The sequence below is a fragment of the Rousettus aegyptiacus genome, unplaced genomic scaffold, assembly GCF_014176215.1.
Source record: "Rousettus aegyptiacus isolate mRouAeg1 unplaced genomic scaffold, mRouAeg1.p scaffold_m13_p_7, whole genome shotgun sequence".
NCBI classification, from domain to species: domain Eukaryota; kingdom Metazoa; phylum Chordata; class Mammalia; order Chiroptera; family Pteropodidae; genus Rousettus; species Rousettus aegyptiacus.
In genome coordinates, this window is record NW_023416310.1 from 46282453 (window position 1) to 46307529 (window position 25077).

Below are 25077 nucleotides of genomic sequence, written 5' to 3' on the forward strand. Positions count from 1 at the left end.
GGCGCTGGGCCAGGGGACTAAGCCGAAGGAGCGTGGGTGGGTCGGGAGGCGGCAGGACAGTCTCTCTTACAGTGGCATCACACCTCCTCTTTTTAAAGTGTTTCTCTGACCCTGTCTTCTGCAGGCAGTGCCGGGGAGAGATCCCAAGGGGAGAAAGCCACAGCCCCTTGAGGGAGGGCGGGCTCCAGGGTCCCAGGGGAGGGCAGGGGCTGTGCTCAGTGTTACATAGTCAAACAAGGCCGTCTGGGTGGTAAATGCCCATTGCTCTGATCTCCTGTTGTCCAGGCTCTGCAAGGATTCCCCTTTCTCCAACTTCTCTGTGACCAGATAAATAAAAAAATAAAATAAAAATAAAATAAAATAAGTACCCACCCCAGAGGAGCCTTCAGGGGCCCTCCCAGTGCTGTGGCTGGTGTCCGCTCTGAGCGGTTGGTGCTGGATTGTGACCTGCTGACGTGAGCATTTGTGCAGCAGTTGGTAGCCACTCCAGAATGGCTCTTTGGGGGTGTCCCTGGCATAGAGGTGACTTCAGGTAGGGGTGCCTCTCAGTCCTGCACTGGGTTTCTCCAGATGAGGGTGTTGGGCAAGGCATCAGGGCTTGTGAGGGCTGTAGCACTAGCTGGTTGAGACCTAGGTTCTGCCCATTGCCCCTGCCTTCAGGGATGCCAACCATAAGGCTGGAGTCCACAGGCCAGTGAGGTTGCAGAGGCCCATGTCAGAGGCTGAGCTTGGGCAGGGCTGCGAGTGATGGCTGAGAAGGGGAGAGGACACATGGCTGGGGGAAATGGCCCCTGCGAAGGCCAAGGGGTGAGAAGCTGGCTGAGGAATGGAGGAGATGTGGGGCAGGAAAGAGGCAGGGCGGGAGAGGCGAGGCGGTCTTCCGTGCCAGGCGAAGAGTTCGACTCTGTCCTCCAGGCAGTTGGGGAGCCACGGAAGGTGTCTGAGCAAGGGAACGATAAGACAAAAACATCATTTTAGCAAGACTTATATGATCTGATGAGTGTGATCACAGTTTCCGCATCTGGAAAGCAGTGGAATTTAAAGGTCAAGTGAATGGGAGATAAGAAGTTCTTGGGACTGTCAAATGCCTGTACTGTAAGGGGATTGGAGGAACGCCGGGATCCTGTTACACTGGTCCCTGATGGTCTCCGAGCTTGATTAAATTAAAACGAGGCCAGTGCTGTTTGGACACACAGAGGGACTTTCCCAGCATGGCGGGAATTCTAACCTAACAGCGGTGGCCAGGCCCACGCGCATGCTGTCCTCGTGTTCTTTTAAGCGGCAGAGGACACCCTTCAGCACCAGCCGCTGCCCTTTCGAGTTCAGGAGGCCAGACGTAGGTCTGGTGACTGCTCTGAGGCCACCAGAGCCCTGGACTGGGGGGTGCTGACTCTTCTTTTTCACTCCCTGTCCAGGGTGCGGACGAGTTTATGGGACGCTGCATTTGTCAGCCGAGTCTGGACCGGATGCCCCGGCTGGCCTGGTTCCCGCTGACTAGGGGCGGCCAGCCAGCGGGTGAGCTGCTGGCCTCTTTTGAGCTCATACAGAGAGAGAAGGTGAGGCTGGGCCATATCTGGATCCTGGAGGCCCAAGCAGGGAGTACAGGTGGGGGTAGGGGTCGGGGGCGGGGCATAGGCAGGGGATAGCCGGCTAGAGGGGCGGGGGCTGCTGATATATTTTCTTCCCGCACCAGGGGTCTGCACTCAGTGGGGAGCACCGAACAGCCACTTCTAGAAGTTAGGCCTCCTGCCAAGACCAGTTCTGGCCATCTTTTCTGAACCCCAAATCAGGACATGATCTAACTTTGGGGTAGAAAGTTAGAATCTGGACTGTGGTGGAATGCCTGAGTCCTCTGGCCATTGGATGTATTTTTCCTAGAGTCATAGCCTGACATGGTTTCTGGGAGGAGGATCCGATTGTAGGGGTGCTTAATTGTGATGGGGAGGGGACTCCAGGGACAAGTAAGAGAAGGACCTCAGTTCTAGCTCTGGCTTTGCCTTGGCCTAGCTGTGCGATCCTGGACTACCCACTTCCCTGCTACAAAATAGGGGTTTTGGGTTAGAACCGTATCTTAAAACTTGCTGCTAGTGAACCCCAATATGTAAGATAGATAGAAGGAGGGCCGTCCCATGTGAAGAGTTCCAGGCGAAGAGGGGGTGCAGCATACCGCCCACCTAGCTTCCCCTTGCGCCTTCTCCCCGACTCCCATGCAGCTCCAAGGGGGCCCTAGGCCTCCAAGGAATAGAGTCTGCAGACCGCTGGACTATCTGATCACTGACATATCCCATGAGTGTCATGTTGTGGTTGGAGATGCGTTTGCCTGGCCAGGGCAGGAAGGAGGGTGAAGGTGGCCCTGGGTGAAAAGCTCCTGAACAAAGCTCTCTTCCTTCCCTCTAGCCGGCCATCCACCACATTCCTGGTTTTGAGGTAAGTCTTGCCCTCAGTTCTTCTTCTTCAGACTCCCCGCTGGTCTCCCTGTGTTTGCAGCCCTGTCCCAGGCTAGAAAGGGCAGCAGACGTCCGTCACCACTGTCCTTTCCAGTGGGGCCACAGGGGCGGGGGTGAACCGAGGCTGCAGTCCCAGCCGGGCTCGCGCCTTTTTCCCTGAGATCACGGACTGAAGGGACCTCATGGTCATCCATACCAGTGGCTCTTAGCCGTGTTGCATGTTAGAATCCTTGGGCAGCTTTAAAAATCCCTAGAGCCCAGGCCCCAATCTAGACCAAATGAAACACACTCTCTCGGGGTGTGGCCGAGGCATTGGTAGCATTCAAAGCTGCCTAGGGGATTTTAATGTGCAACCGGGGCGGGGAGCCATCGATTTAGCCCAGTGGTTCTCAGCGTGGCATCACCTGGGATGTTGGTGGAAATGCTCCTTGGGTCCCACTACAAGCCTACCGAAATGAACTCTGAGGGGCAGCGTGGCAGCCTGTGTGTTCACAAGCCCTCAGGAAATTCTGGCACATACTCGAGTTTCAGAAGCTCTGACTTAGACCACAGTTCCCAACTCACTGTTCCCACCGTGACCAGGTTTCTTTCCTCCACTAGTGATGGGGGCTCAGTCCCCTTGTCCCTGCTCTCCTTCCTTCTCCCGGGGGCCACGGTAGAAAGTGCAGACCTTTTACTGTGGTACCCGGGCTAATTTGCTTCAGGAAATACTATTCTTAGCCATGCTCAGCTGCCGCTCTGAAAAGTGGTCATCTGGGCTCTGTTCGGATGCCTCCCCCTTGTGAGGCAGCCCACGCGATTTGCAGACAGCTCTCACCATGGAGGCCTGCCTTTGCCCGGCCTCCTACTCCACTCTCTGCTTTTCCCTCCCTCTGTACTTGTCTCTCTCCTGCTTCCTCTCCTGTCAAGTCCAAGCTCCCACTCTCAGGTCTGCCAGCTCCTGGGGATCCAGGTTGTTTCTCCTTGGCTCCCCTTGCCCACATGCTGCAGCAGGAGCAGCAGCTCTGTGGTTGCAGCCTGTCTGCTTCCTGGGGCTGCCGCACATGGCTGGGTCCTTCCCACCACCTGTCTGCCATTTTCCTTTTCTCCTGTCACTTCCAGAGATGCCTGGGCCCTAGGTTTATGTTCTGGCCTCTTCTACCAGCCACTCTGCTTTGACGTCCACTGTACCTTCTTTCTCAGGGACCATGTGGAGCGCATGGCTAGAAGCACATGGCACTTGCCCTGGACGGGAGGTGGTTTTTGTTGGCTCTTAGTATGATGTGTGGTGTGCTGATGTCTGCCCCAGCCTACTGCTCCTTGTCACTAATGGTGAACTTTTACACTCCCTCCTCTCCTTTCACCATCTCCTGGATGTGGAACGTCTCGCGATGTGGTCCAGGTACAGGATACATCACGGATCCTGGAGGAGGTGAGGTGGACCCGCAAGGCTGTGGCTGTGGCTGGGAGTGGGCTGGGCAGGGACAGAGGGAAGGTAAAGACTAGCCTCTGGCCACGTGCCCTGGAGCTTTCTGGGTTTTTGTTTCCCCAGTGGGCATCTGTCACACAGAGATCTGTCTGGATTTCATTCCCTGCACTCTGTGTGGATCCAGGGCTCCCTAGGGTGGTCCTGGTATGATTCTGGCCTCAGGAGGCTTGCTGCTCTGTTGGAGGCCAGATTCATCCAGACCTCGTGGACAGCAATACATAGTCTTATCTGGCTGAGGACCAGGTGGTATGTTTTCAAGAAGACAATGTTTATGAAGGGCCAGAGTAGTCAAAGAAGCCTTTCTGGTGGAGGTGGCATTAGCCAGACATTGTTCCAGGAAGAAGGTAGAAATCTGCCTTTGGCCCAGGGCACCAAGCACCAGGTTAGGGCCTGGATGGTTTAGATGCTGGGGTGGGTAGGGGATTCCTAGATTCCAGGAGAAGTTTGGGGTTTGCATCCAGATGAAGCAAGGCTTTGTCCTTCGCCACGGAGGATGAGGAGCACGTTCTCTTATGGCCTCCTGCGCATCTGTGAGCCGGTCCTCATGAACGAGCGGGGGCAGAGACCTGGGCAAAGGAAAGATGAGGAGAGCCTTGGCCAGATGGGGGGTTGGGGCAAAGGGCAGCCACTTCCTGCCCTCAGGGAATCCCCCAGCGGGGAGCAGACACCATTTGACATTTTCAGTGCAATTTGGACTTGAAGTGCAGGGACAGGATGTGGGATCCGCAGGCCCCGCGCCCCTTACCTCACTTCCTTTCGCTCCCAGACCGAGGTGGGGTCCGCCAAGTGAGCTGGCCGTAATTGCGCCTGACAGGCAGCCTCCTGCTCTTGGCTGCAGTCAGAAAGACTGCCGATTTGGAAAGGGGAACAGAGTCTTGTCCAGGGAAGCAGCGCAGAGCCCTCTCTCGACTGAGAGCATTCTGTGGCCAAAACCCACAGCTCGCTCTGAAGAAGACCCAGCCCAGGGACGCGTTATTAAAAAAAAGTTAAAGTCCTTAATAACTGATTTGTAATATATAACAGTGAAGGCTCAGATTCTGAGAGAGGGGATCTGGCTGTGGTGTCCTTGTCAGGAAGCAAATCCAAATCTGCAGCTTTCGGGCCAGACCCTGAAGAGGGCCAAGTGTCCTGCTGCCAGGCTGGCCCGGCCACAGGCTGAGGCGGGCTGTGGGTCAGCAGGGCCAGGTGAGAGCAAGTCCTAGGGGTCTGTGAGGCACAGGAAAGGCCTAAGCCAGCAGGTCCAGAGGGTCCGAGGCTGCTAGGATGGTTGGAGTAATAGCTGGTCCGGGGAACCACCCTAGAAGATGACCTTGTGAACTCCTCATCCCCAGGGGCCCCCCGCAGTCCTGGGCCCATTACTTAGTCACTTCCCTTGTGCTTGAAGGCTAAGCCTCACGCCAAAGTCTTGGGTCCCATCCGATTTTAAGAACCGAGGGGACCAGGTGGAGAAGTAGGGTCGTCCTGCTGCTGCTGCTGGTCCTGTAGGAAGCTTGGTGGCTTTGCAGGATTTTTATGTCTTCTTTGCATTAGCCAAGCTCTTGACTTATACCCCCCGTTCACCCCCCTCCAGGCTTCCAGCCCAATCCCTGTGAGAAGCACTCCAGCTGTCTTAGAGGGCTGTGATGAGCCATGCCGGGAGCTCAGATTCCGGGCCCCTGGCCATGGGAGCCTCTAAAGTCTGGGAGCAGAGAGGGCAGATGGATGGTTAAGAAGTTGTTTGGCTGTAGGGGGTGTGGGTTGAGGAGCAAGGAGCAGGAGAAGAGACCAGCTGCAAGGCTTTGGTGACTCTGAAGAACGATTTAAGGAAGGCATCTCTGTGGGGAATGCCTTTGGGCTGACACAGCTCAAGGCTGTATGGGAGACAGAGTATCCATGAATGAGACGTGATGCCATCTGTCTGTGCCGATGGCTTAGAGAGCAGACAGGACCATGGGGATGGCTTCCTGGAAGAGGTGGCACTGAGCTTGATTCCAAAGCAGGGCTTGGTAGAACGGGTCGGGGCAGAGGTGCAGGTGACAATGCCTTGGGGTGGGGCCGTGTCACCACTTGGGGCCAGTTTGTTGGGCAGGAGTTTCCCTCCCTCAGGCTTTATGCCTATCTTTATTGCCCCTCTCTGGCGGCTCTTGGTGAGGAAGAGGAGCTATTATGTCCCGTTATTAGACTTTGGTGACATCTGGGAGACCTGGGTGCTTTCAGAGAGCATGGGTGGAGGGGGGCTTCCCTCCTGGCTCCCCAGCCTGTCTTTCTGTTGCTGCCTGGTTCCCCCTCTTCTTGAGCCCTGCTCGCCTTCCCCTCTTCCTCTTCTCCCTTCGAATTTCCCTCTTCCTCTGTTTGCTCCTTGGCCCTGGCTCCCTCTCTCCCTCCTTCTCCCTCCTCTTCTGAGCCCTCTGTCTCGTTTCTTTTCCTTTTTGTCTGGAGAACAAAGGCAGTCCGTGCTGCCAAGGGGAATGAGTTCAAAGAAACTGCAATTTTAGATTTCCTGAGAACTGGAGAGTGTGCACATGCATGTGTGAGTGTGTGCGAGTGTGTACACTTGCAAGAACACACGCATGTGCACGCACAAGCGGCAGAAGAGGGGATGGCTCATTCCTTAATAACCGGGGGCCCCTAAGATGTGGGCATGTGCAGAGGAAGGCCCCCCTGGGGCCCCCTTAGGTGGGAGCAGCGGCTGTGGTCCTGCCCGTTGAGGGGGCGTGGTTGGAGCCGTGCCCTCTGCTTCTCATGTCCTGCTCTGCAGAAGGGATGCCCTGGTAGACGGGACCGCATGCTCCGTGGCTGTTTCCACTGCAGGCTCAGGGGGCCAACCAGATGTCACTCCCTCTGCTTTTCCAAATCCAGGTGGCAGGGTATGGCTTTTAGTCTGAGATGTACATGGGGTACTTTCCTGCACCCCCAAATCTACTAGAAGGAAAAATTTGGTGTTTTGCAATCAGGAAAAGAAGCCCAGTGGTCCCCCATCCCCCCATCCCTCCCCTAAGGCCTTAATTTAAAACACTGTTTTTCCTCCGAAGTGTAATTAGAGCAACATGTTATTCCTAACAAGCTGGGTGGGGCAGGCAGACAATGGAGCCCTCCCAGCCTGCCTGGCTGCCCCCGCCTGGAGCTCCCTGAGGAGTCAGGATCTGAATGTCCAGAGGGTCCCCTGACTGTGCCCTGCTGGGTTAGGTGGGCGGTCTATGGGCTGCTGGTAGCAAGACTGACCTCTGCAGCTGGATGGGCTTGCCAACGCTTCCCCTGCCCTGGAAATGAGTGTCTCTCTAGTGTAGTGGCCCTTAGGCCTGGGTGAGGAAGCCCCACTCATGGTTCAGGGTCTCAGCGCCCTGTATAGAACTGGCCAGCAGGATGCCATTAGGGTAGATTCCACTCTGATAAGGGAGGGAGCCCCGTTTGTCTTTGGGTCCTTGTCTTCTTGGTCAGAGTGGCTTGGTAAACACCCTGCATGCCTGCAGAGCCCCATCAGTGGGGGAGTCCCAGGTCTGCCCTGCATTTAGGGTGGGTGGGGATAGTGAGCAAGGTAGGGGTTGGTCAAATGTGGCCTCATCTGATTAGGCTGATATTCTAAGGCTGTGGTCCTCTGAGTTCCCTGTCTCACATAGGACAGTGGGTCAGGATGTCTTGGTGGCACTTTCAGACTACATCTACCCCCTGCCTGGCAATGGTTCCCCAGTTCTGACAGGGGCCACTGCAGCCCACCCCTATTGAGAATCACCGTCTTGGAGAGTGAGTGTCATACCGCAGGTTGACTGGACTAGAAAAAAGTTGAGAAACTGGGTCATAAGAGCCAGCCGTCAGGCCAAGGCCACAGGACTCCCACGTGTGAGAGGTCAGTGATTTGTTAGGACCTTGGGAAACCAGGGCTCAGAGTCACCTAGAATTCAAAGAAATCAGAGAGTAGATTTATAAGAAGTTTCTGCAGGGGTTAGGGAGATTTTCTGAAGGGTGGGGAGCTTGAACTAGGTGCTGAAAAATGTGTTAGATTCAGGAAGAGGGCAAGGAAGCCCATTCAAACAGAGGGAGCTATGAGCAGGCACAGGGGAGGGAGGGCTTGGTGAGGACCCAGGGATCAGGCTGGAACAGACGAGAGTTTGGGAAAGGAGGGGAGACTATGTTGGAGCCAGTTTATCAACCCATCTCCCTACCCATTCATCCCTCTGCCACAACTCCCTTCCTTCAATTATCCATTCATAATCCTTTATTTGCTGGACAGGGGATTCAGCTGCAGTATGTGTGTGTAGAATTGCTGGTTTAACTGGGGACACAGACAAATGAACCCATAGAGATGGCACAGGGTTTTGTGTCTTTCAATGGCAGGGAGTCAAGTTGCTGTGGGAGCCATGGGGGTGCTCAACTTAAGCTCGGAGCCCTGGGGAAGATTTGAATGGAGACCTGAAGTCCAAGTAGGTTATAGCCAGATGAAGTGGGGGCTTTCAGACAGGGGGACCCATGAGCTTCAAGTCTCATGGGTAAAGAGAGCAACTGTTAGTGCTCAGAAGGGCAGGCATTGAGTCTGTCTGGGGAGGTAGCTTATCACTATCTAGGGTCCCAGATGGGAGAGTTATTGGTGAGAGGTGAGACTGGAGAAGGCAGAAAGAGCTAGAAGGTGAGGGGTCTTGGAGGCTACATCAAGGAATTTGGACTTCATCCTGAGTGAGTGGTGAACCTCTGATGGATCTTAAACAGAGCAACATTCTTAGATGATGCCCCTGGCTGCAGAGTCTAACATGCACTTGTTGTAGGGAGCAGATATGCAAAACCAAATGCAAGGTGGTCACTTAAGAAGATGCTGATGAATCTAAGGGAGAGAGGGTGGTGGCCTGAGCTGAGGATCAAAGACAGGCAGATATGCATGCGAGAGATTTAGGGAACAGAATCACTGAGGCTAGGTGATCAATCAGACACGGTGATGAGTGGTCCGACTGAGGGTGGCATGGGACTTTTTGGCTTGGTTGTTGAGGTGGGTGGTGGGGTGAGTTTCCGAGACAACATTTGAAAAGAGTTTTGAGGGGGAAGTTAGAGTATCTAGTTTTGGACGCGTTTCGGAGTGAGAGGCCATTAGGACACATGGATGATTTGAGTAGTAAGAGGTTGAGGCTGTGGGTCTAGAGCTTAGGAGAGATGTTTAGGAGCAAAAAGCCTAGGAGAGGACTAGGCAGAGACTCAAAAATAAGATGGTAGAGAGGTTAAAGGGCCATTGTGGAACCAGAGAGATGGCTTTAGGAGGGAGGCCGAGGTCAGTGGGCCAGACGCTGCTGAGGGAGTGAGAGAGTGGGAGCTGGTGCGTGGCCTCTGGGGTGAGTTAAAGCAGGTCTTTGTTGACTTTGGAGAGAGAAGTTTCCAGGGATGGATGAAGGGAGCAGAGCTGAGTGCATGGGGCAGAGGGCCGCATGGAAGAGAGGGGGAGGCAGTAGATAGAGGCAGTCCCTTTCAGGAAAGGAGAGGAGAGGGAGGGAGGCTGCTGGAGAGGATGCACAGCTGGGCAGGGGTGGATCTGAGAGACTGTTTTTAAATGGGGAAAGAAAAGATCCAGGAGATAGCAGTGAAAATTGGGGAAGACTGGAAGAAACCGGGTCAGGGGGTCAGAGAGCTTATCGGCGTAGATGTGCAGTGATAATGCTGTAGGTACAGACAGGCAGTGTGGTATGCACAGCAGCAGAGGGACAAAGGACCATGGTGGCAGTTTGCAGGCTAGATGGGGGCTTCAGAGGCAAGGGATCTGGGGAATGGCAACTAATGACAGGAAGTAAGGATGTCCTGGGACCCCTGGGGGCAGTGAGGTGGACGGAGATGGCTTTAGGATGCCAATGGTGGCCTCATGCCAAGAATGCTGCTCTGTGGATGCACCTCTAACCACTGTCTCTGCTTGTCTCTCTCTGCTGCCTTCTCTGGGTCTGGCGCTCTCCAGCTGTGTGCACCTGCCTTCTTCCTCCAGGGCCTTCTCCAAACGGTACTGGAGTCTGTCCTTCTCAAGGTTCTTGTTCCCCGTCCTCCTCCTGAAAATGGGGAGCCTGGCCCTCAGCATATAGAGAGGACCGTCATCAACTCAGAACTCAAGGAAGCCCGAAGAAAAGATGAAACATGCCAATGAGGGATAAAATGGGATCAAAGGGATATGGCCCAGAGTGTGGGATGTGGAGAGGAATGTTCTGGGGGGAAGCATATGAATGAATTTTCCTGGGTGATGTTAGGAGAACATTGTAACCACAGGAGAAGGGCTCATCTTTCTGCTTCCCCACCCAGGGGATCCTGGGGCGGTTCCCTTATTTTTGCCCCTTTGTATCTTGGGCTTTGGGCCCTGGGCCCACATTGGACTGGGCATCAGCCTTGAGCAGGCCACAAACGGGTCATGAGCAGGTCTTTAAGCCTCACCCTTCCTTTAAAGAGGCAGCCCTTGATGTGCAGCTGTAGCAGCTGGTGGCCTTGGAGTGCCAAGGGTGGGCACCAAGCCAGGTGTCTCCATCGCAGCCAGGCCATATGGTGGCTGTCCAGGCCCTGCCTCCAACCTCCGGGGGCACCATTCATGTGGACTGTGGTGAGCACAGCAGCCCCTGGAGTGGTGCCCTGTGGCAGCCCTACATATTACCTTGCCTCCTGATGGCATCTGTCTCTCAGTCAGTCCAAAAATGTAGGTGCTTCCTTTATCTAGTCACCTGCATTGTGGATCTGAAAGAATACAATGAATTCCTGTGCTTCGTGCCCTGGTGACGTAGGCTGGTTATGAAGCCAGTGTTGTCCTGAGAGATGCTTTTGGTGGCTTAGCTCTCTTCGAGTCACCCTGGGAGATCGACAACAATGCTAATGGTAAAAACAATGGCACTGAAAGCAACACAGTAATCATCATGGTCACTGTTGTTTATTAAGCACCCCCTATGGGCCAGACATTCTTTATAGTCATTCTCTCATGGACTTCTCAAAGTAGCTTTGTAAGGGTATTGTAACCCTGGATCTTCATATGAGGGCCTGAGTTACGGAGACTGAGTAACAGGGCTGGAACTAGAACCAAAGTCTGGCTTGTATCTAGAAATGAGCTTCTTACCTCTGCAGGTCAGGGAAGCATAGCATCATCAGTGTGTCACAGTGTGTCACCGGGCAGGACCGACAGCTGGGGTTGGCTGTGACGTGATGAGGTGGGAGGAAGCTGGTATGTTTCTCTGCTCCCGCTGCTCCCACCATCGACGTCAGAGCATCTGAAGGATACGGTATCCTTAGAGGAAAACCTAGAGCAAGTCACTTGGAGAAGGAATCTAATGACTCCATTGTTTATTAAGTGAGATTACGTGAGGCAAGTTCTCTAAAGTGTCTAGCATTACCATTTTAATTACAGCTAACAGTTCCTGGGGTTTGGGGCCTGCATGTATGGATGCGCAGGTCGTGCACTGCACAAGCGCACTCCGTCTAACGGGCTGCCGTTTCTAGTGCAGACATCATATATTTGTATTTATAATAACAATTTTCCAGTAGGTGGCAGTAAAGGGTCTCGTTCTAATGAACGAGTAAAATATGATGATTTTCTGACATGGAAGTAAAGAGCTTTAAGAAAGGGACATCTTTCTCTAATTGTCACAAAGGTACCATGTGGGCTAGTAATCCTACTCTTGAAAGTTCATATGAATTGGGCACTCTTCTAAATCTTGTGTTACCTTCTTCAAGCCTCACACTAACCTTTAGAGGTCGAGAACTTTTAAAACCATTTTGTAGATGAGAAAATTGAGCCACAGAGAGTTGGGATAACTTACTTACCTCAATAAGTGGCGGAGCCGGGATTCCTACCCAGAGCTTGTGTTCCAGCCGCTGTGAGGCGTGGTAGTTGCCTCGCCCGCGGCAGTACCTGCTTCCCTGGCCGTGGCTGCTGGGGATTCCTGTCCACGTCTTTTTGGCGAACTCTTAGTAGGCCAGAGTTGACACATTCTGCACTCGTCTCTGGTGTGTGGTGGTGAAGGAGCTTCCCCAGCAGTGCACTTTGGTGCCTGTAGTTGCTGGGCATTTATATCCCCTTCTCCTACTGCTAAAGACTCTTTCTGTCTCCCAGCACAAGTGCTCTCTCTTCATGGTGGACAGGTGTGAGAGGTGGGCGTTTGGGGCTGACAGGTGTCTGGGTGTGGGTGTGGAGAGTAGAGATGGTCAGTCAGGAGGGCCTGAGCCAGGAGGCAGGGGAACCAGACCTGTGACAGGGCACATGGTCCTTTCAGGGACTGAGAAGGGCTGAAGTGGATGTATCAGGGTAGAGTGGGCCGTGCATGCATGTGCACATGTTCGTGTGTGTTGGAGATGGGGTGACCCCGAACAGCTCATTGGTGCATCAGAGCCTGCCTTGCGGGAGGACGGGTGACCTGGGGTTCATTTGAAACAGGATGACCTGTGATCTGAACCCTGGGCCGAGATGCTCAATTTGTGATCGTGGAGAAGGTGGTACCTGGAAAAACTGACTTCGCTCTCTCATTTCTGCCTGCCCATTTTCCCACCCGTGTGTCCTTGTCTCTGTTTTTGTTTCTCTTCACGCCTGTCCTTCTTCCCATCCTGTCTGTCCTCCTTTCTTGTCTCTCTGCCTTGGTCTTCCTCCCACCTTTGTCTCTATTCTATCTACCGTCCCCTGTAGTCAGAGGATACAGACCTGCCCTATCCACCACCCCAAAGGGAAGCCAATATCTACATGGTCCCCCAGAACATCAAGCCAGTTCTCCAGCGTACCGCCATCGAGGTGAGCTTTACCCCAGGGTGCGGGGTTGGAGGGCAGCCTGCTCCTTCTCCTTTTTGGCCCAGCCTTTCCGGGGCTCTGGGGCCTTTCTAGCTACTTTCTTCACTTTGTGTCCCCAGATCCTGGCATGGGGTCTGCGGAACATGAAGAGTTACCAGCTGGCCAGTGTCACCTCCCCCAGCCTCGTGGTGGAGTGTGGAGGCCAGACAGTGCAGTCCTGTGTCATTAGGAACCTCCGGAAGAACCCCAACTTTGACATTTGCACCCTCTTCATGGAAGTGGTGAGGCTGACCTCCGCGCTGTCCCCTTCCAGCGTCCCAGTGGCTAGACTTTCCTCACAACCCCAAGCAGCCTGAGGGTCGGCTCCTACACCCTGTGGGAGCCTGTGTGGGTCACAGTATTTCTCCCACCTCACTTGGCTGTGCACATGGGGAGGAAATGCTCATACTCACGTCACTGGAAGAACTGAAGCATGTGAGCAGCCCAGGTGGGGCCAGCTTGCTCCCTCCTCCCCAGATCCCAAGTCCGCAGAAGTCCCGAGGACCTACCCATGGCTGTTTTCCCTTTCAGGGCAGGGCTCAACCCCCCGAAGCTCTCCTCAGGGGGCTGCCAGGGCTGTGACCTTCTATGATTCCTCCAAACCTTCCCTGACCTGGGCCTCCCCACCTGGGCTCCTACAGAGGGGCTCACCCTCAAGGCCCTCAGGGCCTCAGTCCTCTCCAGCTCCCGGGGCTGCCTGAGCCCAGTGGCCAGAGTAAGGCAAGTCTGAGGAGAGGAACATGGTTTGCAAGATGAAAGCACTATGGAAATTCCAGGCCCAGTGGCTGTCAACAGGAGCCTCCTCTTGGCTGAGCCAAACCCGCCACCGAAGGAGAGCGTATAAATTATTTCAAGTTGTGTTCAAAGTGCTTTTGGGGCTGGGGGGTGGGGAGAAGAATCTGGGTCTGTAAGCCAACTCTCAAGTATCCACTTGGGGGGGACTGTCTGCAAGAAACGTTGAGTCCCGGGCCAACTTCTCCCCTCTTCCCCTCCCAGCGAGTGAGGGTTCAGGGAAAGGAGACTTGCTTTCACTTTGGGCTGAACTGGATATGTTTGGAAGGTAAAGCTGGGGCGGGGGATGTGTGTGAGGGGAAGCCATCCTCTGAGTACAGCAGTCAAGAGGCAGGAGGAAAGATGTGTGGCTTCCACTCTCCTAGCCGGCTCCTGGGCTCAGTCAACCACCACCTTGAAGTTATAGCCCCTGGGGGTTATCCGTGGGTTTATAGTCATTCTCTCGCTTTGGGCTTGTCCTGTGAAGAAGTCCTCCCCCCACCTCTGAGACCTCCCAGAGATAGGTTCAGGCCACTGCTCAGAGCTTCCCTCCACCTCTGTCCAGATGCTGCCCAGGGAGGAACTCTACTGCCCCCCCATCGTGGTCAAGGTCATTGATAACCGCCAGTTCGGCCGTCGGCCTGTGGTGGGCCAGTGTACTATCCGCTCCCTGGAGAGCTTCCTGTGTGACCCCTACTCAGAGGAGAGTCCATCCCCACAAGGTGGCCCAGGTAGGAGGAGGGACTATTGATGGGGAGAGCCGGGACAGAGGGGGCACAGGGCAGGTGGGACTTCCCACTGAGAGGGGTCTTGAAGCCCTCCTTTTGCTGGGACCTGAATAATAGGTGGTTTCTGCTCAGCGGACCAGAAGGGCGGGGTTTCACCTTTCTCAGGGCATCACCTGGCGCTGGGGTGGGCACACCAGGAGCTGGTACGTGTGCCTGTGGGGCTGAGAGGGCAGGGCTGAAGTGGGAGGTAGTGGGGGGTGAGTCGGGGGAGAGAGATTCAGCGATTCCGTGGGTAAGGAGGGAGGAGAGAAGCGAGGAGAAAGGGAATGTGAAGGAAGACGGCAGAGATAAAGACAGCAGAGGGAAGAACTGGGTGGGAGGAAAAGAAAGACAGAGATTGAGAAGCGTAGGGAGACTGAGAGGTTCTGTCTCAAGTGCCTGGTTGAGTCTTGTTGTTGGTGGGGAGCCCCTGGAGGGAGCCCCCTCTCAGACCTGGACACCGCTCCCTCCTACAGATGATGTGAGCTTACTCAGTCCTGGGGAGGATGTACTCATCGACATCGACGACAAGGAGCCCCTCATCCCCATCCAGGTAGGATGGTGCTGGGTCCCAAGGTAGAGACACTGGTTCCTGCCGAGAGCTGGCTCAGATTGCACCCTGCCCCCTCATCTCTCCCACTCCGCCTCCTCTCCCTTCTTTGTCACGTGGCATCTACAAGATATCTCCCTCTGTGTCCTGGTGGCTGGACACTGTACAGACGGAGGGACCTAGATGGAGCTTTCAGTCTGGTCAGGAGTGGGTCAGAGGGTTGTGGGGAGGCTGTGTGTAGTCTTCTGAGCAAGACCCAATCCTTTTTCCAAAGCATATGAGAAAAATGGCCCCTCTACCTTGAGGGCCATGTTGAGGGCTCTCGCCTGGAGACCACGCAGGAAATCAGGGTGGAAGAGCAAATGAGAGACAGGGCTGACAGGGAGGGGGTGACCGGGTGCTCTCTGGGGTGCCCCAGTCCCATCACCTTATCTCAGCCAGGACCCTCTGGACTTGTGCTTGGTGGTGCTTGGAAGCAGCTCAAAAGGAGGAGTTCACGTCCAAGCCAATAATCCCCCTCAATAGTTTCTCTACCTCTAGGAAAAGGTTTCCAGCCCTGTGGTAGGTAAGAGGCATCCCTTTACTATGTACTCAGCAACCTAGGGCCAGCTGGTGACCCAGACGCCCATGCCAAACAGCATGACAGGAGGTCTGTGGCATCTCTTACTGAGGGAGGAGCACTCTCCTCGCCCTGGGCCTGAGTGGCTCTGGGTCCTGTAGGACTGAGGCCACCCAGTCCTTCCTGCAGGGGAGATGGGGAAAGGCCTCATGGTGAGCATCAGCCTTTCACTGGCCATCTGTTCTCGGTTGTCACCTTATTCTCAGCTTCGCGTGATGCTGGTCACACCTCTGGCACGGGGGGCTCCCAGAGCTTCGATGCTGTCTGGAGGCAGGGCCTCCTCGCTGATGTAGATAGTACTTGTGTCCTCAGGCCCACAGCCTGTTTATTCACCCAAGGATGCTGTGGCATCCTTGGGTGAATAAACAGGGTTTTGTTTTCTTTATATCATCAATCAAAATCAGCCTTGGGAGCAGAATAAACTTGGATGTCAGGCTCAGAACTGCCCCTGGAGATGTGTTTTATGGGTTTCTCTGACATTTAAGGCTAATTTCTGCTTCTTTCTCACTCATCTCTTTCATCTTTCTGCCACTTCCAAGGGAATGTCTCTGGTATTCAGCCTTGGGCCTCGCTTCTGTCAAAACAAGAGGGCTTTTCTACGGTGTCATTGATGCTAAGAGTACTTAGAAATCTCACACTCTCCATTTCTCCCACGTCTGTGGCTCTCCAGGGCTCTGCTCCACCTCTGGCAACTCCTGGTCAGTTTTTAAGACTAAACTTGGTTGTGGTCACTTGCTTCCAGGGTTCTTCCCTGGCTCTTCCCTTTTTCCTGGAAGTTCTGTCTATATCTCGGTTATTGCATTTGCCTTAGGTCTGCTTGTCTCTGTAAATGGCAGCATCTTCCTTAGCCTTGGCTCACGGCAGTGACTGGGTGCTTTCTTCTGTGTCCTTAATGCCCAGCACAGGGCCTAGCTTAGAAGGAGTTCAGTGAAGCCTGCCTGGGTCAGTGGATGTGTGGTTGGGTGTTCGGATGGACAGATGGATGGATGGATGACCTGCCTACTCTTTGTAAGTAGTTTAAGAAGAAGCTTCTCTTGACTGGGGAAACTCAACTGGAAATTTCAAAGGGCCCTACACAGGATTTAGCTACACTCAGTGCTAGTGCCTTCTGGTCTGGGTGGATGTTGGTAGCTGAATTAGGAAGATTATTAGGCCCCAAATCCAGTTTGCCTGATTCCTGCTTCTATTTCCAACCCTCTCAGTGGGCCGTCTGAGTCTGTGTAGGGAATCGTGGGGCTTGCCCAGCAGGACTTCCGTTCTGTGTGTGCTGCCCTCCAAATGTCTACAGACTCAGAGGGGAAGGGACTATTTTGGGTCTTGCTGGCTACGAGTACAGCCAGAGGCAGACGGTGAGGATGCCCAGTCTGGATATCCTCCTGGTGTTGACACGTGTGAACTGGGGTTGGGGTGTGAGCCAGATCAGGGTCTGTGCTCTTTGTGGGAGCACGCAGCCACTCTGGCTAGAGCCGCTGGCCAGGCAGAGGGTGAGGAGCTGGGATCTGGGCTCCTGGATGTGCACTGACAAGGGGACAAGCTCACAGGGCCTCGGAGGTGGGAGGGGGGAAGGAGGACATGAGCTCCACCTGCTCTGTTGGAGGAGGCTTGGACCTTGCCCTCATTGAGCTCCCTGTCTGATGGAGGAGACATAACCCTATTCTCAGGGAGTCAGAGGCCAGCAGGGAGACCAGTCGTGATCTCCAGGAAGCCCTGCCTTGTTGGAGTCTGATGGGGGCTTTGGGGAAAATGGATTTTGTATTGTGTTTTTCTCTGAGGTTCTTTGGTCTGATTTGGCTGGTCCAGAAAATCTTTTACTCACTCCATCTTTCCTGCACATTCCCTGTCACTTTGTAGGACCAGGCATTCTGAGGCTAATCCAGAAGGCAGTGGGTTCCATTCCACATGGTTTGCCTGGTAGTCCTGGCTGGGCTCTCGTCCCCTCTCCGCTCCGTCAGTGCAGATAGACTGGAGGGCCCTGGCCTCTGGGGATGGCAGGACAAGAAGTCTGGCAGAATTTGGATTTTGCCTGGCTCCTGTGGGTTCGACTGGTGTTTCTCGGCAGCCTGTCTTATTCTCATGGTGACACAGTCGCCACTGCCGTACTCACCGGGTCCTGGCTGTGACTGTGGCTGAAGGTTCCTCCCCAGCTTCAGATACGTTCTTGCCAGGTCTGGCCTGTCTCGGTGCCTCCTGTCTCCTTCCTCAGTCGCACCGTCTCTGCTGTTGAACCTTTTTACCATCACCTGCCCAGTTCCTGGGATGAATCTGCCATATGTTAGAAAATGTCACCTCAGACTTTCCTGCTGCTCGGGTCATTGGGCTGACACAGCAGAATGTTCCTCAGGTTCCTAAGAATGTTTAGTTTCTGTCAAGAATGACCAATTCTAGGGATGATTCGAAACATATATATGAGGCAGATCTATCTGACCACTCGGCCTTCCAGAGCTCATAGGTTAGCAGCACCCATCTCTGGGGGCGAGGAATGTCCCTCATGGGTGGGAACCTGACCTTTTGAGCTCTTCTTCATGATGATGAGGGATAGGATGAGGTAGGCTCATGAATATTAAACCTACAGTTTATTCTTGGTCTGTACGACTGTCCTTTGTGTAGATTTTAGACCTGTAGCCTGGGGTGGGGGTAAGGCGTGTGTGTGCATGTGGTATATGCACATGAGCGTGCATGAGAGGTGGGAGGAGGCTTGGAGCAGGTGTTTGTGTAAGCTCCTGAAGGTGTGTCTAGTCTTATTGATGGTGTTGCAGGAATCGTGGCTGTGACTTTTAACTTTCTGAGGGCCTTGGTATATCCTCAGAGAGGGGGCAGAGAGGTATTTTATTCCATCTAGCGCTTTGCCTTAAAAAAAGATATATTCATTTTCTCTGATTATAAATATATGTTCATTATATAAAATTTAGAAACTACAGAAATGAACAAATAGGCATTGCCTTCAACCAAGAATGCAATCCGAATGGACTGCTTACCAACACATCCTTCTCTGTCCTTGCCTTCCTTTCCGCTGGGCTTCTCTTTCTGTCTCGGATTCTGTCTCTGACTCTGAATTGGATTCTATTTCTATCTTTAAAACAAAATTAAGGGTCTTTGTTTACTAATCTTCTTTTTCAGTAAGGTGGTTCTTGGTGTCCTGATTGTGAAGATGGGAAGAGAAATAGTGTGCAGGAACAACGCAGGGCACGCGCCCCCCCCCAGTCCCTATAGAGGGCTTTGAAGCTCAAAGTAGAGGTGGCGCCTCCTGCCCACCCCACATGTCACCCGCCTTCCAAACCCTAGATGGCCCTGGAGTCGGTCACTTGGTCAAGGGTGACTCTGGCCTATCATTCTGAAAGACCACCCTGGGTAGGGGGTCTCCTTTTTAAGTTTCCAGAGGAGAATTTCGGGGGGTGGGGAATATGTGCGTATGGAGGGGGATAAAAAGAACACTGGGGAAGCTTTCACTCTGGCAGGGAGACAGATGAGAGATGTGGAACATGTCCAACGGCATGCTCAGAGTCACAACGAAGCGGCGAAATGCTTTATTAGCAAGGACACCAAAATCTTGGACTCTCTCGGCCCCGTGAGGTCAGTGTGGCCTAAGTAATCAGGAACGCTTCTCTGGAGGGGTGGGGCGAGAGGAAGGCCTCAAGGGCCTGCGGGATAGGGATGGGGGGGGCGGGAGTAGTGTGGGGGTGGTGGGGTAGGAGAGGAAGGCACTGGTAGGTAGAGTGACTGGACAAAGGCTTGGTGGGACTGTGTGTGTGTGTGTGTGTGTGTGTGTGTGTGTGTGTGTCGGTATCGAGTGTGTGAGATGGGCCTGGGGGGTTACAATGGAAGTAGAGGCTAGCATGGAGGAGACTTCCCAAGGCGAGCAGACCTGTCCCCGCACCGGAGGGGTGGGGCGGGTGGGGTGCTGGGGCTGGCTGCTCCATGGCTGCCCAGCTCAAGCTAATTTTGAGCCGGCTGCTCCGGTTATAGTCTCTGGGTCGCCGTGAAGGTGGGAACGTGCTCCCAGAACCAGAGCGGCAAATTATGCCTGATTCCCAAAGGGGAACGTGTAATTTCGGAAGCTGGACCAGATCTTTGGAGCACTATGTTTAGCTTTATTTTTTCTCCCTCTTGCTCGGGTGAACTGCCGGTTTCCCTCTCACCTTTCTAAAAACGAACTGTATTAAAAATAACAGTAAGGCTTCTGTGAGGTTCAGGATGAGAACAGGAGGGGCAGAGCTGCTGCCCGGCCTGGCTGGTCTCTGGGCAGCTTGGAGTTTCACGTGGAGTTCACCCGGTCTGTTCCGTGGGTCACACCACACCCTGCATCATGTGGCCAGCCCCCCAGAGCCATCCAGCAGCTCGTCTAGGTATCCATGGCTTTTCTGCTTCCTGCCCAGCCCCAGCTCTGACCATCCCTGAGGGCTAGTTTAGGAGACGTGGGTGATGCCCCTTCACAGAACAAGGATGGGTCTGTAGTTCCTGCCTCCCCTTCAGGTCCCAGCGGGCTTCATAGCCATTGTGTCCCCAAGTCCTTCCTGATCCCCGGTGAGCATATCTCCTCAGACTCTAGGAATCCAGGAAGGGAGGTTGGCCTGGGGCTTGGCCTCCTGCAGACTCTGCAGGGCCCCCTGCTCAGGCTCAAAGGAAGAGAGGGTCTAACCCTGGGAGCCCTGGGTCTAGCCAGTCTCCCACTCCTCCAGTCCTACGTCCTTTGCCCCAGCACCTGTCTTCCTGATCCATTCGCTCTCTCTTGGATGTGCTGTGCTTCTTTGTTCCTCTACCTCTTTGCACTTGCCAGCCCCTCTTGCCTAGAAGGCATCTCTTGGCCTTGTTCACCTGCACTGGTACCCACCCACCCAGAGCCCCATCTCTGGAACTATTGTAATGGCCACTGGAAAAGTCACCTGCGTCTAGTCCTGACCCCAAGAAACTCTGGGTCCTGCAACCCAGAGACTCATACTATAAAGCATCGATTCACAGTCCGAGAAGATGGCAGACAAAGATTTGATGCCAGAAAAAGGTGCGGAGAACTTGCTGTAGTATAGGGAGGCACGTTGAACTTCAGGACTCTTAAAGCCCCCCTCGAACAAGGTCTTGTAGAAGCCACATGATGCCCTGGTTCTTGTCCTTGATGAGATAAGACTTAGCTTAGGAACTGTGCCCAAGCAGGAATAGATGTGGCTCGGCTGTTAGAAGAAACTGCCAGGGATGGTGGGGAGCTTGGAGTATGTCTGAGGTTGAAGGTTCGAAAGGCAGGGAGGGTGTGTGAGAGTGACATTGAGTTGGTGAGGGCAGGGAGAAAGCAGGCAAGATGTAGGCATTGGCTGAGTCCCTTCCACAGGCCTGTCCCATGCGAGGCATGTGTGGCCTTCATCTTGTCAGTATTCTCAGCACTGTAGCCCTGTGAGGTCGGCTTCGTGCCCGCTCATCAGGTGGGGATGCTGACTCAGACAGGTCAGAGAGCTTGCCCAAAGTCATGCATCTGGTAAAGCAGTGGGGCTAGGATCTGGAGCCAGGCTTGTTCAACTCCTAAGCAAGTGTTCCTCCCACAACTTTTGCGGCCCCCCCCCACCCCCCCCGGAGGGAGAACAGAGGTGCCTGAACAGAGACCAGTACTTCCTCAGGGCTGTCCGGCCTTTCCTGAAGTGTTTTCTCTAATCCTGTTGCTAACCAGCCTGTTTAATTTGTAGCTTGCAGATGGTCTGTCGGGCTCGACCCCCACTAACATGACATCTCCGTCCACTCCTCATGTATGTATTGTTTATCTATTTGTGGGCTGCTTGATTTCCCTGGGGGGCTGGAGGCAGGGCTAGGGAATAAGGAAGGGAACAGAGGAGGGGAGAGTGGGAGGGGAGGAAAGGAAGTACTTCCTGAACCCTGGCAGAAAATAGTTACCTGCCTTGTGCCATGATGGAGAGGTGGGGAAAAAGGTAAGGAAAGATTCTCAGAAACAGACATCTCTGAGTTATCTTTTGATGCATGCTGGGATTTTCCACAATCTTGTTTACCTGTATGAGGACTGGGGGTTGGGAGTGGTTGGGGTTGCATGGGCCAATGGAAACGGAGAATTCTCTAGATAAGAACCTGACCACTGGCACCTGGGATCCGAGGAGCCTCTGTGAGCAATAGCAGGTTGACTTTTTCTGCTCCTCCCAGAGGCATAAAGCGTGTGTATGATGGAGGAACCCAGGCTGTTCCCAGCAGATGCTAAGGGGCCTGCTGGAGCCCATGGAGCTCCTGTAGTTCCCAGCAGGGCTACTTCTGTTCGCTTGTGCTGATTTCCTACATGTTATCTTTATGGGGTGTGGGTCCCTCCAGCAAGAGAACTTTGATGTCTGGCCTTCAACATGCACTCATGAAGTCCCAAGCTGAGGGCCAAGGGGAGCCCCTGATCTGTAATGGAGGTATAAGAGATGGGATCTGTCAGAAATTTTATTCCATTCATGGTGCCAAGGGCAAGCATTGCTGTACTGGGTGTTTTATGGGCTTTTAGGAGAAAGAAAGCTGTATAAATTTTTCTGATTTTCTCATTGTAGAAAATATAGAAAACACAAAAAAGTGTCAGGCAGAAGGTTAAAAACACCTGTATTTCTACTAGTTGACAATAAACACTGTTAAGATTATGATATGCCAACATTTTTATATATCTTTTAGGCACATGTGCATACTTTTTTTTTTTTGCAAAATTGGAACCATATTGTATATTTTTTTTATAATCTGCATTTTCTTTTACTTAAAAGTGTATCGTGAATATTTTTCCATATCTTTATATTCGTTTAAAATATGGCTGCATGTCATTCCATTATATGGACATCCATAAAGTTCAACTACTACTCTCTCATTAGAAATTTAATTTCTAAATTTCTACTATTGTCTTATTTTATGTACCTTAGAGGAGTTATTTTTAATTTACTTTATATAGATCCAACCTATTTCTTGTTAAATTTATTCTTAGGTATTTTATAGCCTTTGTTGCTATCTAAATGGAATATCTTTTTTCTTAGGACTTCGTCTAACTGGTCATTGCTAAAACATAGGAAAAGAATATTTTTATATATTTACTTTGAAACAGACTATTAAGCTCCTTTATTCATTCTGACAGTTGTTAACTGATTCTGTTGGGTTTTTCAGGTAGGTAAGATATTATTTTCTTCAAACAATGAAAAATGTGTCCCTTTTCCCTTAATAGTCATACCTTATTTCTTTTTCCAAAATAACATTTGATACTTGAGATGCTAGTGAGTGAACTTATTTAGTTACTGATTTTAATGAGAAGGCCTCTACCATTTTCTCATTAATTATGATAAGGATTAATATTTTCAGATAGATATTCTTGGTTTTGTCAATGTTGTGTCCTTTTTTATTTTTATTAAAGCTTAAAAATTATATATGGGAATTTAATTTTGTCTAATGCTATTTAACATTTATCAAGATCACTATTTTGCTTTCCATTGTCCTGTTAATACAATGTGTACTTGTCCTGCATTCCTGGAGAGAACCCAAACCAGTGAATTGGTCATGGTATTATAGTTACTACAATTGAAGTCCCCTTATCTAATCAATCAAGAAAGGTGGTTGGTTGGCTAATTGAAAAAGTTGATTAAATAGGAACTCGTTAAAAGTCATACATGCCTGCTATAAGGATTTTATTTCTAACCATATCCATGTATCTCCATTTGTCAATCATTTGACATGTGCCAAGGCCTCTTTGAATTTGGATCTGCCATTCAAGTGTCATCTCATCCTTCCAGTATAAACCACATCCAAAACGCATACCTCTGACTTTTCCTTTAGATTTATTAAAGTTTGATGAGATCTTAACGACACCTGCAGAAAACCTACGTGGAGTCCTTTTAAAGTTTAAGATCTCCTCTCACCTTTTGTTATCTCGCTCGTGCTTAACTTTCATCATTAAAAACAACAACAACAACAAAAACCAACAGCATTAAATTAGTTTTCACAGCTAAAATGCCCTTTCTTTTTAAATTCAAATTTATATATTTTGTAATATTTTCATATTGATCTGATCACCATATTAGTACAACTAGCATAAACAGTTTTGAGAACAAACAACTTACTCCTGGTCAAGATACAGCTCATCTGTGGGGAGCTGCAGTAGACATGCTAAATTAGCTGCAGGTTCTCAACTGGCTCTGGACCATAGTCAGATTGTTAGTCAAGAGAATGGATAGCATTTGTTAACCCTGGTTAAGAAAAATTTGCAAGTAGAACTTCTAGAATATATCATGCAGTTAGCTTCACTATTACTTATTCAAGATTTTTGCATCTCTATTAATAAAGATTACTTCTACGTTGTTTTTGCTAGGTTTTGATATCAGAGTTACAGTAGTTTCATTATATATTTTTGTGATATACTCTCATTTTTTGTTCTTGGACAGTCTCTACAGCATAAGAATTGTTATATCTTTAAGATTTGAAAACACACTTGTGCTACTCTATGAACTTGAATTATGCAAGTTGGAAATTATATGATATAAACATTTTAATATTCTTGCTTACAAAATGTGTTATAATGGAATCAACCTAAATTAAAAAATGATTAACAGTTATGTAGTTTAAAAGGTGGTGGCAACGTGAAATGTATTTATGGTTTAGCTGGTAAATAGGATTCCCATTATCTTTTCTTGAAAATGGTGCTATATTATGTGAGTTTTTACTTATACAAGATTTTCAGGAATACATATCTTGCATAATTGTATAAGTGCACCTACTCTGTACTCCTTTGTAAAACTAGGCCCAGCATCTTTTGGGGAAGGAATTCTTTGAGCACTTTCTACTTTTGTAGTCACTTGGATGGCTTAGATGTCCCCAGATATTGCCTGTTACATTAGTACATATTATTACAATAAAAGAAAATGCTTCACTATTTGTTCTGTTTTTATTGTCATTCTTAATTTTGTAGATTAGTGTTATTTTTCTTTATTAGGCTTACTAACCTTTCATCTATTTTATAGTTGTTTTTTTATCCAAAGAACCAGCTCTTCAAAAATTCTATTAGTTAGTTTCTTTAATTTCTAGACAAGTCATTTTTAAGCTCTTTCTCTGAAATTCCTATTATGTATATTTTGGATATCTTGGGCTATCACTTCCTCTCTTTGTTGTTTTTAAAAATTTTTGAAAGGGAGATATTTTGTACATTTTCTTCTAAAAATTCTAAAGTTTTGTTTTTCCCTCTTTTATCGTGTGTGTGTGAGTGTGTGTGTGTGAGTGCGTGTGTAAAGTGCAAGGTAGAGATTAGATTTCTTTTTCTGTTTCCCTACATAACCAATGAATTCAAGTCATTATAGAATGATTGGTCCTTTCTCATTGATCTATAATGATAGCTGTGTCACATGCCAGGTTTCCATTTAAGCGTGGGTCTGTTTGTGGGCTCTCTATTCTGTCCCCCTGGTCTATTTGTCTTTCCTTGTATTAATAAACCACTGTCTTATTTGTGATAACTTTATAATAAGTCTTGACATCTGGTAAAAAAAGTATTTCACTTTGTTTATTTTCAGGAGTGCCATTCTTGTCCTTTGCTTTTCCACTTAAGTTTTACAATCAGCCTGTCAACTTTTTTAAAAAAACTTGTGATTTGTGATTGAGTTACAGTGAGTTTCTGGATCAATTGGAGGAGAACTGACATTTTTGTAATATTGTCTTTTAACCATGAACATGATATATCTCTCCATTTATTTAGGTGTTCTTTAATGTCTTTCAGTAAACTTTTGTAATTTTTTCCCAAAAA

The 25077-nt window shown here is 50.9% G+C and overlaps 1 protein-coding gene across 27 annotated transcripts in view; it reads left to right on the forward strand.

Moving 5' to 3' along the window:
• The window catches only part of DYSF (dysferlin), a 197936-nt gene that overhangs the window by 127954 nt on the left and 44905 nt on the right, over positions 1-25077 (forward strand). For 9 of the 27 annotated variants that reach the window (XM_016130568.2, XM_016130569.2, XM_036224020.1 and 6 more), the window contains 9 exons: positions 1416-1556; positions 2398-2427; positions 3829-3858; positions 9818-9859; positions 12509-12610; positions 12727-12888; positions 13983-14148; positions 14661-14737; positions 21020-21079. In XM_016130568.2, coding sequence (XP_015986054.2) covers positions 1416-1556; positions 2398-2427; positions 3829-3858; positions 9818-9859; positions 12509-12610; positions 12727-12888; positions 13983-14148; positions 14661-14737; positions 21020-21079 — 810 coding nt within the window. The remainder of the gene's footprint in view (positions 1-1415; positions 1557-2397; positions 2428-3828; positions 3859-9817; positions 9860-12508; positions 12611-12726; positions 12889-13982; positions 14149-14660; positions 14738-21019; positions 21080-25077) is intronic. The other 18 variants (XM_016130581.2, XM_016130575.2, XM_016130582.2 and 15 more) reach the window with 3 other exon arrangements.